Genomic DNA, 14074 nt, shown 5'->3' with positions numbered 1-14074 from the left:
GAATAAGTTTGCAGGGAAAGCTTCTTGGTTAAGCCAGTCAAGAGATTAGGCAATATTGTTGCTTATGACTTGGCAAAAATAACTACGGTAGAGTTACTCTCTTTTGAATTTTACGATAATTTTTTACTGGATATATCCTAATGAGTTAAGATAGACTTCAGCAATTTCTTCAGGGTGGCAATAGTTATAACCCAATAATTTCTTTTAATAAAATTTTCTTTTGAATTAAAAAATAAAATAAAATAATTCAACAACAATTTAAAAGGGTAAAAAAACGGAAGAAGAGAAGGTGTGAATTAAATGTGAATAGGAACGTAATATATTGATTTTTATTTAAAGAAAAAAATGAAGCAAATCATTGAAACTAGTTGTTAAAAAGGCGTTGGTCTAGGGGCATTTGTATGACCAATTTGCTTATTTGCATCATTATTATGTTTTATGTCTGATTTTTCCCATGTCTTATAGCGCGTTTGGATGCACATCCAGAAGTAGTTTTTTGATTTCTAGAAATCAAAAAGCAAGAAGTCATTTTGAGTGTGGAATTTCAGAACGACTTCTAAAAATAGAAAAATTGACTTTTTGTGAAGCAAAATATCTGAATTTCTGCTTCTGGAGAAGCAGAAGTTATAACCAGAATTATATCCAAACGCGCTATTAATCAAACTCATTTGCTTATTCCAGGTGGATTCACCATAAAGCAGCCTGCATTTTGTATATACGTTCAAAATTGATAAAATGAGTGGCTAGTGGGTACAACAGGCTGAGTACCGTTGAATTACATATAAAAGAAGTGGCCTTATATTATAAAGATAATATCAATAGGAAGATTAATCATGATCGATACTCTATTACTCAGAATCATGATTGAAATTCGCTTTCTTTTTCTTACCTAAGACTATACAACATACATATATAAGTAGAATACTATACCCCGACTTATCATCATCATCATTTGTCATCATGATGCTATTATGCACCGATTACCATACATTACCTAAGAATTAACAAAATCACCTTAACTCACCAACCCATTTCCCAAAAAACCCAGCTTAAAAAAATACAGAGAAATTTAATGTAGTACCGCAGGTTCCATTTCCATTGCAGAAGAAGTGTAACCACCAATACCATGAAAGAGCTGTTAGGCTTCTTGAAGATGAACTCTGTATCACTCTAAAAGTCTTAAACTCTAAGCAAATAAAGACTTAGTTCAGGACCTCCATTTCCATCAGGGTTCATCATATAAAAAGCTTCAGAATCTCTAGAACCAACAACTCTTTCGAATTTAGCCCTCATATACATTAACTCACCTTCTGACCCGGATGCAGACCCCGGCAAAACCCCAGCACCTGTGGAAATTGGTTCGACAGCCTTGAGTACTTTCAATTCTTCAGGTCCACATTCCCTTCTCATAGCAAACCCACATTTCTTACCATTGCAATAGGTTCTCCAAAGCCGTTCTTCTAACAATTTCATTCCTTTCTTATTCTCAGCTTTGTTTTTATCACATTCTAGAGCAATTCTTACCAACCCAGAAGCCATTTCTCTTACTAAACCACTTGTTGGTGTTGCTAACTCAATTAAAAACGCTGGATTCGATTTACTGTCATCTTGAAATGCAAAATGAACGTGGCCACGTCTGTACCCGAATAATGTACCAACAACCCGAGTACCAAGACCCGAAAGATATTGTAACCTTCTATGTTTACTGAATACTGTAAGAACGACAGTTCTTAGTGTCGAGACTGCTACAACTTGAGGTTTTTTCTTCTGCTGGTTTTGCAAACTAACCGATGGATTCTTACTTTCATGACCTAACTTGGTCTTTTTCTTCTTCTCTGCTTCATGGTCGACATGATCACTTAGCTTCAAGGAAGCAGAGAAAGAACTGGTTAGAATTTCACTTTCTTTATCAGCATGATCATCCTCATCTTCATCATCTTCAGGCGTTTTCTTTCCCCAATGAAAGTTTCTTCTAGAGAATGAGAAGGAAGAGTCATGAGGAGTTTTAGCCATGATTGTCCTCATTTAAGAGGAAAAGAAAAATATCAATGAGAGGAATAAGTAGTCTTTAAATCAAAATGGGTGTAGTGTACAGTGCCTTAGAAATTAAAGAGAAAGTGGAAATGAAAGAAAGAAAGAAAGATTTGAATACAAATTTATGTTCTTTTGCTTTTGATTTAGTTTATGGAATGGGGATGTGTGGGATCACCTTATATTCCTTGCCTCTAGTCCTTTTTGTCAGCCTACTGGATTATCAGAGAGCGAATCCTAACAAAAGTAAAATTAAGCAACCCTACTTAAACTAGATATGGAAGAAATAAGGGATATTTTGACTTTGGGTCTAACTTTGTGACCAGAGTTGCATTTAGGTCCTACAAAGTTCAATATTAGAGTTTGGGTCCCAGGACCATAATTGACCGTCTTGACGGTTACAAAATCTGTTTAAAGAGGCAAATGACCAAATTAATATTAAGTTTTGAGTTATTTACTAACCTAGCCATCGTACTTTCTGTCTAACACGCATATGGTTAATAATTACCTCGGAAAGCAACGGTTAAGATTATTTCTTCTTCTTCGTGTTTCCCGGCAACAAAACTCATGAACTTCACCAGTTCCATCGTTCACCAGTCACCACCAGAATTTACATAAATTAACTCTAATAAACCCCACAGTTGTAGAAATCAGAAAGAAAGGCCGTAAGGTATAGAATGACAGAAGGAGAGAGATATAGGTATGAAACGATACCATGGAATTATTTGCATATCAAACAACAGAAAGTAGTCCATTAGTAATACTAGTGGATGTTTTCATTAGTAATACTAGAGAAATGGTCCTAATGTTTTCTTAATGAATTGATTACTAGTCAATATAACTTCCATTTTGATATATGGGTTTGCAGGGATTCAATTTATTTCAACCTAAATTATTGGGTAAATGGGTTTTGGCTTCTAAGCCTTTGATTTGATTCAGATACATTTGCATATGGAAGTCTAAAAATAACAAAATCAAAAACAAGGAAAATCAAATCAAATCAAATTGCTAGTACTTGTAGCTCTCCTGTACGTACATTTTTTTTTTCTTTTTTAATTCTATCCCTTCCTATCAAAAAAAAAAAAAGTCGATTACTCCTGAAAATGTAATGGAATCATTAATGAATGATGGTTCAAATGATGTTATAGACTGAACATACTAACTTAATTGAAAGTTAATGTAGGTGAACTGAAAAACCCATTTCTTACTTGAGACTTTTGATCTGTTTGATCGTTTAGTAACTAAGTTATGTTTTTTTTCTACAGATTTTAGATGTTCTTGAAATGATGAAATTAGGGAATTTTTTTTGCGTGTAGATGAATCGTTCACATTTGACTGGTTTTATGTGTTATGACTCGCATGACTTGGCTGAACCTGATTCTTCTAAGTCTGACTCAGTTATATTTGACACCGTCAGCTAAATTTAAATTAATTAAAATTAAAATTATTTTTGAAACGGTCAAGACGGTCAACGACAGTCCTGGGACCCAAACTCTAATATTGAACTTTCTGGGACTCAAATGCAACACTGATCACAAAGTTGGGACCCAAAGTCAAAATATCCCAAGAAATAAAGATACTTGGCACACAGCGTGGAAACAAAGATTAAGAAGAGATGCAGAAATGGAGAGACAATAACAGAGATGGACAAAAGAGACAGATTAGAGCAACAGAGAGATATAATACTACTAGTAAGTAACTCGTATAGTAACACAGTTTTACTTGTGCAGCAGAGGAAATGGAGAGAAAAGCCAGACAATATTGGAATTGAGAGAAGAGGAATCTGAGGAGACAGTTTATGTTGTTTCTTTTTCTTGCGTGGGGACCTAAGTTCAAATGTGGGGTTGATAAGTAAAGGGAAATGGCTTAGTAGGCTTGACTAGTTGACTGCCTCTCTCTCTCTACCTGCATTGGAAGTCGTTACAAAGCAGCAACTAAAATATACTTCTACTGCGGCACTGCCCACCATCAGGCACTCCTTTAGTCCTTTACTAGCTAGTTGCACCTTTCTCACCATTCACCGATTCCATATCCTCACAAAGTTTCTAACTTTCGATTGCTTTTTCTGTATTTTAGTAAGCTTTGTTTGGTAAATGGTAAATCGGTATGTTTGTTTTGCCTCACCAGTCGGTTTATATTCCTATTGTATATTTGAGAGCAATTCCTATGGGATTTGCGCACTTTGATCCCGCTATGGACCGATCAAAACAGAAAACAGACCGGTAAACGAGTTAATTTATTGATTTGCTCGTTGCGATCCACTAAGAGTCGTGCGTTTTTTTCGAAGCCGCCAACGAGTTAATTTCACCCGTGCGTCACAACATAATTTGGCGGTTCAACTTAACCCGCGCGGTCCTTGTCTACCTGCCAACAAATAATTTGAATTTAGTATTCCAACGACTCTAATTTCCCCCCATGAATACAACTCATTTAACTCAAAATTTGCAACAATTATATCTCTTCACTCAAAATAATTTGTCGAAAGATGTCCCGACCCTTATTAGTTCGGCGAGCTCAGTATACTCAAGAAGAAGATTTAGCTATTTGCGGAAACGTTGTGTTGTTACAAACTCAGCTTGCTGAAGCACAATTTCACGGAATGAATCTAAGGACAATTATTTACGAGAAGTTCCACAGTGACACCCGTAACCCGAGTCGTCGTGTTATAAGCGACATTACAAGATTTTTTTTTGAGATAATTAAGAAGGAAGTAAGTGAATTTATAGCTTTAATCATGCAAGTCAATCGATTTAGACTGAGGGGTGAAATTGATGCTGAGATGAAAAGAAGATTATTGGATGAATGTTGAAAATGGAAAAATATGTTTTCCTTAAGAAATTAAACAAGTTCAACCCCTTCTTGTTAGATGGTGTTCCACCGAGTACGTCTCAATGAAGATGATCAATCACAAGTCTTTCTATTGGTTAATTGAGTTAGTAAATTAAATGTTAGTTTCTAACTAGAAATAAATGTAATGCTTAATATAAAACATATGTAATTCGGTTCAACATAAAGCACTACTTTTCATTAATGTGTATGTTGTGAACATGGTTTTTCTGGAGGCGACGACTAGGAATGAAGGACCTATCACGAACCATACGTCCTAACGCAGAGAAATCAAACCCATAGATGTACATGTTGTAAACACCAATGGTAGACTTTATAATCGTCTGTTACCATCCGAGATACCGTGCTTCAGTAATACGCACTTGAACATTTAATTCAAACCTCTTCCATGGAAGAAGTATATCATCTAATTATTATTTTGCATTAGTCAACAATTGCTTAGAAAATAAATTTAATTTTAGCTAAACAAATTTACCAATTTCAATGTCCATGTAATGGAACGTGTGCATCGTAGGCTACCAACTTTCTACCAATATTCTCGTAAGCGTGCAATTGTATTTTCTGTAATTACATAATAAAACCGATGTCAGAGATATCTATTCACTCTTTCTCGTACCGCAGGGTGTAGACCTAGATAAATAACAATTAAGTCTTTGTATCCACCTCTCATTTCATAGTATATCGACCATTCTTGATGCCCCAACACATGACTTGTAATTAATTATGTAGCAACAACTACACTCGGGGAAACAAACTTTGCATCTCGATGTGGAGTATAATCGACATTTTTAGTAGGCGTTGGTATTCTTTCACTTTTTCGATCTATTTTTTTCCTTAATATGTTTATGCCGGCCCTCATATTGCATAATTTATACTAAAAATTATAAATAACAAGTATTTGTTTAATAAATTATGAAGAAGAGAGTAAAACGTTGTGAGTGAAAATATAGGCATTGGTGTGTGCACATATTTCATCATCAAACACGTGTATATAGGAACATACGTGGAGAGCATGCGGACAAAGTCATCAAAGCATGATGACATGTGCCCACAGCTAAGATGCCCATCCCGCCGACGTTGGATCTTTGCCCAAACAAATCTAAGGGCAGAAGTTAAAAGGACGTACCGGTAACACGATGTACTGCGGAGCACCAGATAACTCCCGAAGAGTTACTTTATCTCATCCCCAAAAGAAGCCAAGATCAACGGTGGAGAGAAAATGAACTGACATGGATGTGACAGGGGCAGAAGACACTTGCCTGACACGAGCAGGCACCTCAACTACCCGCATTAAACACTCTGAGCAACATACGTGTCGATCAACCCGTGGAACGAACGAAGACGACTCTGCGTGATGAAGTAATAAACGAAGACCCCCGCGTGATGGACACAAAACACAAGAAGATAAGGTTCCAACGGTCCTCAGAGGTGGGTCCCACACTCTAACCCTATAAATACCCCCTCTCCACCAAGAGTAAGGGGATCGGAAAAATCAGGAAGAGAAGGAGAGAGAAAGATTGCGAGTGTAAGTTAGTCCTTTACAATATACAGACCTATGTAAACCCCAAAGTCACTCGACTATCTTTGTAACCATCAAGTACATAGTGAAACAACAACCCCGTGGATGTAGGCCTTAGTGCTGAACCACGTAAATCCCAGTCTTATTTACACTTCAGCACTTTACTTTTTCCTAACGCTCCATGAGTTTTACTTTTATGCTTCGTTTTCTTTATCTTCCCCTGCGTAAACGCCACTCGCGATGTTCTTAGATGAGGCTATGATAAACCCGAAGGTTTTGAGCCAAGGAATCAATGCCATTGTATTATCAGCACGAGTCGGTACCTAGAGTGTGAATATTGTTTGTGAACATATAGATGCCTTTGTGATTTACGTGTTCACAATTTGGCGCTAGAAACAGGGACTTCGTCCCGGTAAAAGATTTATCTTATCTTGTGATTGCATATTAAATTAGCATATGATTGCTCTATCTCATCAGCTCTAGCAGTATTTACCTTTTTTTAACTTTACTATATTAAAAAAACGCACCCGTTATCTTCGATGGTCCTGGCAGTCTCTGTCGAAGCAATTTAAACTGGTTAAAAGATTTATCGCTTATATCCTTGGATTTACATTTTTTAGATCTCTTACGGACCTGACTTTCCAGTGGGTCGCTTCCAAAATAATTTCAAAAAGATCTACGTGCATTTTTAAGGGGATCCTTTCACGTTCCCGCGTACCTTCAATGAACTCGCATTTTTAAAAGTTCTCTGTGGCCCTCGAGCAGTTTTTCCCGGTCTTGGAGTAAGGAATTTTGTAAACTAACCCAATCCGCACAGATATTTCTGTTTCTCGCTGTTTGAAATTCCCTTGTGCAGAAGGAAAACGAAAGCGACAAAAGGACCCACGATGGAAAAGATGCAGGAAGCAGGAAAATCCAAAGTCACGTCAAAGGAAGCATCAAGGACGACCCCGATCATCACCCGGAGCAAGCAGAAAGGAGACAAAGCCAAAATGACCAGTCAGAGGCAGGACACTGCGGAAATCACTTCTCCTATGAACGCTAACTCCGTCGCAGCCGCGGCCCTCAGAGAAGCCGCAACAAAGTATAGTACAACAGCGGCTGCCCCAAAGGCTGCGGAAGCCAGCAAAACTTTCGGTACGAATCAATTTCACCAACCAAAAGAAAGGGTGGATGAATCCAGAACACACCAACCCGCGCACCCGCCGACCTTCGGAATGCCATCAACAAACGATCAAAATCAAACTGTGCCGGCGGCTCTAACGCCGCAGATGGGCACTTCGCCCGATCTGGAAATTCCAACAATCGAAGCTGAACCTCCCCCACCTTTAGTGCAAACCATCGAAGAAGGCGGAACCATTGCCGTAGTAGCACGAGCTGGGACTCCCAATCAGGGGTCGAACCAATCACATCGATTGATGGCCGAGCTTGAGGAATTGAAAAAGATCCAGAAGATTTACACAGATGCTGTAGCTCTGTTGGCCAGAGAAAACCAGGATTTAAAAGACCGGATTGCCTTAAGCACAAAGACAAGCCAACAACTCGATGAAGCAAGTTCAAAGGCACCAGAACCAAACCGAGACCAAAGAGTCATCGTAGCAGCAAATGGAAAAGCGACAAGGGGTAGTAGCGCATCCGACCCGGATTATAACGACGGAGAGTCAAGCTATCACGAGCAGAAGAGCGTAGGGCACCACCGCGCGATGGAAGAGCTGCGTGATGAAATGATGGCAGAGATCATGCAATTAAAAAGTAGACAAGGAGGGGGAAGGTTAGAAGAGGTCATGAGAGAGGCTAACTCCACGCCCTTAACTCATCGCCTGGTCAGCACCCCTATTCCACTCAAGTGCCCTGTCCCGACATTTGAATGCTATGACGGATCTAGTGATCCCGCTGCACACATTCGGTATTATAACCGTGTCTTGGCTAGATGGAGTCAAACGACGCAGTACTCTGTAGATACTTCCCATCGAGCCTGAAGGGATCGGCATTGTCTTGGTTTGATAATCTGCCGTCAGACTACATCCACTCCTACGACCAACTCGCAGAAAAGTTCTTAAGAACTTACATGTACAACAAGGCTGTTAATACTGGAATGGATAAGCTCTTTTCGCTAGCAATAGGCTATAAGGAAACCACGAGGGAATACACTAGCAGATGGCACAAGGTATGCCAAGCCATAGGGAGTGTGGACCCGGTGGTAAGTATCAACTGCGACAAGTGGGGATTAGACCGAATGAGTCCATTATTCGTTGAGATTCATGGAAGCGTACCTAAAACAGAGGGAGATCTTCGAATAATTATTGAAAAGCACGCTCTTCTTGAAGAAATCCAGCGTGAAAACCCTAGGGAATACACGCAGAAGTCTCACCGTACCAATTCAGCAGAACAAACCAATGGGGCCAAAAGGAACTGTTCAGCGGAGCGGCCTCACGAAGACAGGAAGGAACGAAGGGACGAACGCCGAACAGGCGATCGAAAATTCGAAGATCAAGTTTATACGAAGCTCAATGCTAGCTATGCTCGGATACTGAGAGAGATCAAAGGAAGGGAAAACCTGGAGTGGCCATGGTCTAAGGGAAAGCAGCCCTCGAGAACCGAGAAGTCTAAAGATTATTGTGAATATCACTGCTTCAACGGACACCAGGCCGAAAAATGTAAAAACCTCAAAATAATGATCCAAAAATTAATCGATGCTGGCGAGCTCAAACATTACATACGAAAGGATGTCGTCGAGGATAGATCCAAACGAACCAATCCAGTCCAGCTTCCAGAAGGGAACCGCACAATCAACACCATTTCGTGTTCAGAAGCCGCAGGGCCCTCACTTACAACACAGATAGGAAAGAGGTTACGGAAGCAGTTCGAAGACCGCTGCGAAATGTATAAGATCGATGGGATAGAGGTGGACGAGCACGAAGAGTGGATGGACTCGCCTATTATTTTCGATGCTGAGGATATCGAAGAGAACATGGAAGACCATAACGACCCCCTGTTCCTCACACTACCAGTGGCCGGATGTAACCTCAAAAAGATCCTCATAGACGGGGGAAGATCAGTAAACGTTCTATTCTACGACGCATTCAAACGAATGAAACTCCATGAAGAACAGCTGATGACCTCTTATTACACCATCTACGGATTCAATGGTTCACCCACGAAGCCATTAGGAGACATCGTGTTGCAATTTAACGCCGGACCCATGAAGGTAGAGACACGATTCAGCGTGGTTGACGCCCCATCCCCCTACAACGCCATTATCAGACGAAAGTGGTTACATAAACTCAAGGGAGTGGCGGCAACGTACTACCAATATCTTAGATTCCCTACACCTGAGGGAGTAATGGAAATCAAGGGAGATCGGGTCTCTGCAAGGGAGTGCCAGGCCACTCAGGATCGCATCAACAACGAACAAGAAGAGCAGCGAAAAACCCGAAGAATTAAGAATAAAGAAACCGCGAAAGAGAAGGCCATAGACCTGTTCCTCAAGAAAACTACAGGAAGGGGTTTGACCAAAGATGATAATGTCCTAAACACAGAGACAAGTACTTCAGCAGCCAACGAAGGAAAGAAACATACTAAATAGCAATCAAAGAACGTTCCAGTTCTCGGGGATCCGAAGCCGGTGTTCACGCCAGTAGAGCCCGTAAAATAAATCAACATAGGAACGGAAGAAAACCCGAAGATGATCAAAGTAGGGACCATAATGGACGAAAAAAGAGAAGATTCTCTAACCAAATTACTTAAAGAATACGCGGATGTATTCGCCTGAAAATTAGGAGATATGCCTGGGATTGACCCAAAAGTAATCCAACACGAGCTGCGCATCAAACCAGGCACACCACCTTTCAGGCAAAAAATAAGAAAAGTTGCACCGGAGTATCATAAGGCCGTGAAAAAGGAACTTCGGAAACTACTAGACGCAGGTTTCATCAAGGAAGTCAAGTACCCTACGTGGATCTCCAATATGGTCGTCGTTCCTAAGAAAAATGGAGGGGTTAGGATATGCATCGATTTTACTAACCTCAACAAGGCATGTCCAAAGGACATCTATCCCTTGCCAAACATAGATCAGCTGGTAGAGGCGATAGAAGGATATGAAGAGCTGTCATTCCTGGATGGACATTCTGGCTACAACCAAGTAGCCCTGGCAGAAGAAGATCAGCCACACACAACGTTTTACACCCCACATGGCCTTTATTGCTACACTAGAATGCCCTTCGGACTTCGCAACGCAGAGGCAACATACCAAAGAATGGTCGATGCTATCTTCAGGCCATGGATTGGTAGTACCTTAGAAGTTTACGTTGACGATATGCTCGTCAAAAGCAAGCTGCGCAAAGATCACCACCAGGATCTGAGAGACATCTTCGAAGCAATGAGAAAACATCACATGAAAGTAAATCCAGAGAAATGTACTTTCGGCGTCACCTCGGGAAAATTCCTCAGGTATCTGGTAACAAAAAGGGGCATCGAGGTAGACCCAGTAAAGATTCGGGCCATAATAGAAATGTCGTCCCCGAAGAATTTAAAAGAAGTGCAGAAACTCAATGGGTCCATCGCAGCCTTGGGCAGATTTATTGCCCGATCCTCGGACAAATGCAAACATTTCTTCAACATTCTCAAAAAAGGGAGCAAGTTTGAATGGACCGCAGAATGCGAAGAAGCCTTCCAAAAAATCAAAGAACACCTAGCTTCAATTCCGATCTTGCAGAAACCGGATCCTGATGAGGTTTTAGCATTGTACATAGAAGCAACAGAAGACGCAGTCAGCGCAGTGTTGGTCAAAACCAATACGAAGATAGAACAACCTATCTATTACGTCAGTAAGACCCTCAATTCTGCGGAAAGGAATTACACAAAGATCGAACAGCTTATCCTAGCATTGGTTTGGGCTACTCAAAAGCTGAGAACCTACTTCCTAACTCACTTCATCCGCGTCCCATGCAAAGCACCACTGGAAGCAGTCCTCAAAAGCGCGGGAAAAGTGGGCAGAATAGCCAAGTGGAACACCCACCTGGACCAATTCAACATCATTCATGAAATTCAACATTCTCGAAAATCCCAAGTTTTGGCGGATTTCTTAGCAGACCTCCCCCTGGACAACGACGAAGAGATTAAGGGAATACCAGAAGCCGAAGAAGAAAGCAAAGATCCAATGGATATCCTCGAACCCGCGAGTCAAAGACAATGGGAAGTCTTCGTCGACGGTTCCAAAAATAAGGAAGGAGCAGGAATAGGCATTGTCATTACCACCCCAACCGGAGAAAGGATTGTACAGGAACTCAGGTTAGAGTTCAAAGAGCATACCAAAAATATCGTTGAACACGAGGTAGTCGTACATGCCCTCCGTATAATAATAGTAATGGGGGTAACCGATGTAAGACTGAAAAGTGATTCGCAGCTTGTCATACGGCAAATAAAGCTCCAGTACAATTTGTACGATGACACCCTCTCAGCTTACATGGCCTTGGTCCAAACATTGGCGTCACAAATTCCGAACATCAAATTCCGGCACTTATGCAGAAAGGATCTCAGGCATGCGGATGCCCTAGCATATATATCATCCATGCTGAAGGATAAAAGTGTCGAAGCTATTAAAATAACAAGGGTATACGAGCCTTCGATTGCATCTCAATTCTCCTTCGCTACCAATCAAGAGACAGTGGAAGAAAATATCAAAGACCAAATAGGAGAAGACATCCATAACGATTTTGGCGAAAAAGACATCCTGTCAAGAGAAAATCAAGACGAAGACTTCAGCAACGAAGATGATTGGAGAACGGTGATCCATGCGTTTCTCGAAAAGGGAAGCTTACCCGCGGACCATAAAAAAGCTAGGAAAATACTCTCCAAAGTAGGAAGATATGATCTCCGGGATGGGGTCCTATACAAGAAATCCTTCCTCGGGCCATTACTACGCTGCTTATCCCGGAGAGAGGGGCACCGAATTCTAAACGACATCCATTATGGTGACGCAGGGAATCATAGCGGCATGAGGTCACTAGCCGACAAAGCAAAAACGCAAGGATATTACTGGCCCACAATGATACAGGATGCCGCAAGGATGTCCCGACGGTGTGAAGAATGTCAGCGCTTCGCCAAAAAGATACACGCGCCGGCAACACTGTTAAATTCTGTAGATAGCCCGTGGCCATTTGCGAAATAGGGCATAGATATCGTCGGGCCTTTCGTCGAAGGGTCAGGGAAAATACGATTTTTGATAGTAGCCACGGACTACTTCAGTAAATGGGTGGAATCCAAAGCCTTATCCAGGATCAGAGACGTGGACGTGTTTACTTTCATATTCCAAAATATTATTTGCATATTCGGCATACCAGCGGAAATCGTGTCCGATAATGGTAAACAATTACAGGGGAAAAACATAGACATGATCTTTGACACTTTCAAAATAAGGAAAAACAAGTCCACCCCCATATACCCTCAAAGCAACGGACAAGCGGAAGCTACCAACAAGACCCTCGCCCTTATCCTCAAAAAACAATTAGACGAACATAAGGGGCGATGGTGTGAACAGTTGCATAATGTGTTATGGGCATACAGAATAACAAGAAGATCTGCCACCGGGGAATCCCCGTTTCTCCTCACTTATGGAGCTGAAGCAGTCATCCCGAAAGAGATCCTCATGCCAACCACAAAGACCGAAGCATGGGAGAAAAATCTCACAACAGACATGATGTTAGAGAGATTGGACGACCTAGAAGAAAGAAAGGAAGCAGCATTGCAAAAGATGGAAAATTATCAACGAAGACTAGCAAGGGAGTACAACAAAAAGGTCAAGCTTCGGAATTTTGTAGAGGGACAGTATGTGTTAAGAACTATCCCACAGTATCAACGAGAAAAGAGATAGGGAAAGTTAGCACCTACGTGGGGAGGACCCTTTATAATACACGACATTGCGGGAAGCGGTTCCTATTACCTTCGCAATCTGAAAGGCGAGGTCCTCCGACATCCTTGGAATGCTAAGTGGCTTAAACCATATTACCCATAGGAGCAACGCAGCTTTGCATCTGCGTGAAGAGTACCAGAAGAAGAAGGCAGCGTGACCGCTCTACATGTTTCTATCTCTGGACGAGGAATTGCAGGCCTCAACCTATCAATCAAACAAGCTTTCCTAAATTCAAGAAATCAACTTATCAACAATATTGGGGAAAGTAATTAATCTACAATCTCTCAGGTCTCCCCCATCAGTGTCGATAAGTGTAAGACCAGGGGGAAGGCACCCAGCATAAAGAGATACCCAACCAATCTTAAGGCAACGGGTCGACGGAATGGGTGTATGTAAATTTTTTAACCCCATATCCTAGAACGTTGCCTCGACCCCCACCGTCTGGGAATCCTCTGGCCAAGGGTTCGCCAGCGGGGTGACAGGTCTCAAGACGATCACGAAGGTACCTCCCTTCGGTATCGCACCCAAACACTTAAAAAACTATTTTGTTTTTAGCGTCTTTCATCACAATGCCTAAAATAAACAACAAACTGATATTGCAGGTATATCAAAAAAATGATCCATTTCATAAAGGTTGGTTACAAAAAGTGGCAAGGCCATGGATTGTAAAATTACACATCAAAAATTTACAAGGAATACACATCAAAAATATTCTTTTTACAAAATACTAGCAAAATCTAACGGAAGGATAATGATGCCGCGGTCTC

At 41.0% G+C, this 14074-nt stretch overlaps 1 protein-coding gene across 1 annotated transcript; it reads right to left on the bottom strand.

Moving 5' to 3' along the window:
* Positions 1-861: 861 nt before the first annotated feature.
* On the bottom strand, positions 862-2135 carry LOC113304432 (protein MIZU-KUSSEI 1-like). The gene has a single exon (XM_026553535.1). It carries the CDS (start codon positions 2023-2025, stop codon positions 1180-1182), a length of 846 nt encoding a protein of 281 aa, XP_026409320.1. The 5' UTR covers positions 2026-2135; the 3' UTR covers positions 862-1179.
* Between the last annotated feature and the right edge of the window lie 11939 nt (positions 2136-14074).

Source organism: Papaver somniferum, chromosome 8 (assembly GCF_003573695.1).
Source record: "Papaver somniferum cultivar HN1 chromosome 8, ASM357369v1, whole genome shotgun sequence".
Classification (NCBI taxonomy): domain Eukaryota; kingdom Viridiplantae; phylum Streptophyta; class Magnoliopsida; order Ranunculales; family Papaveraceae; genus Papaver; species Papaver somniferum.
This window is presented reverse-complemented; position numbering and strand designations above follow the sequence as displayed.

What these genes read in the sequence shown, in the direction of transcription:
- LOC113304432 (XM_026553535.1), bottom strand. Translation starts at nt 2,025, where the DNA reads ATGAGGACAATCATGGCTAAAACTCCTCATGACTCTTCCTTCTCATTC.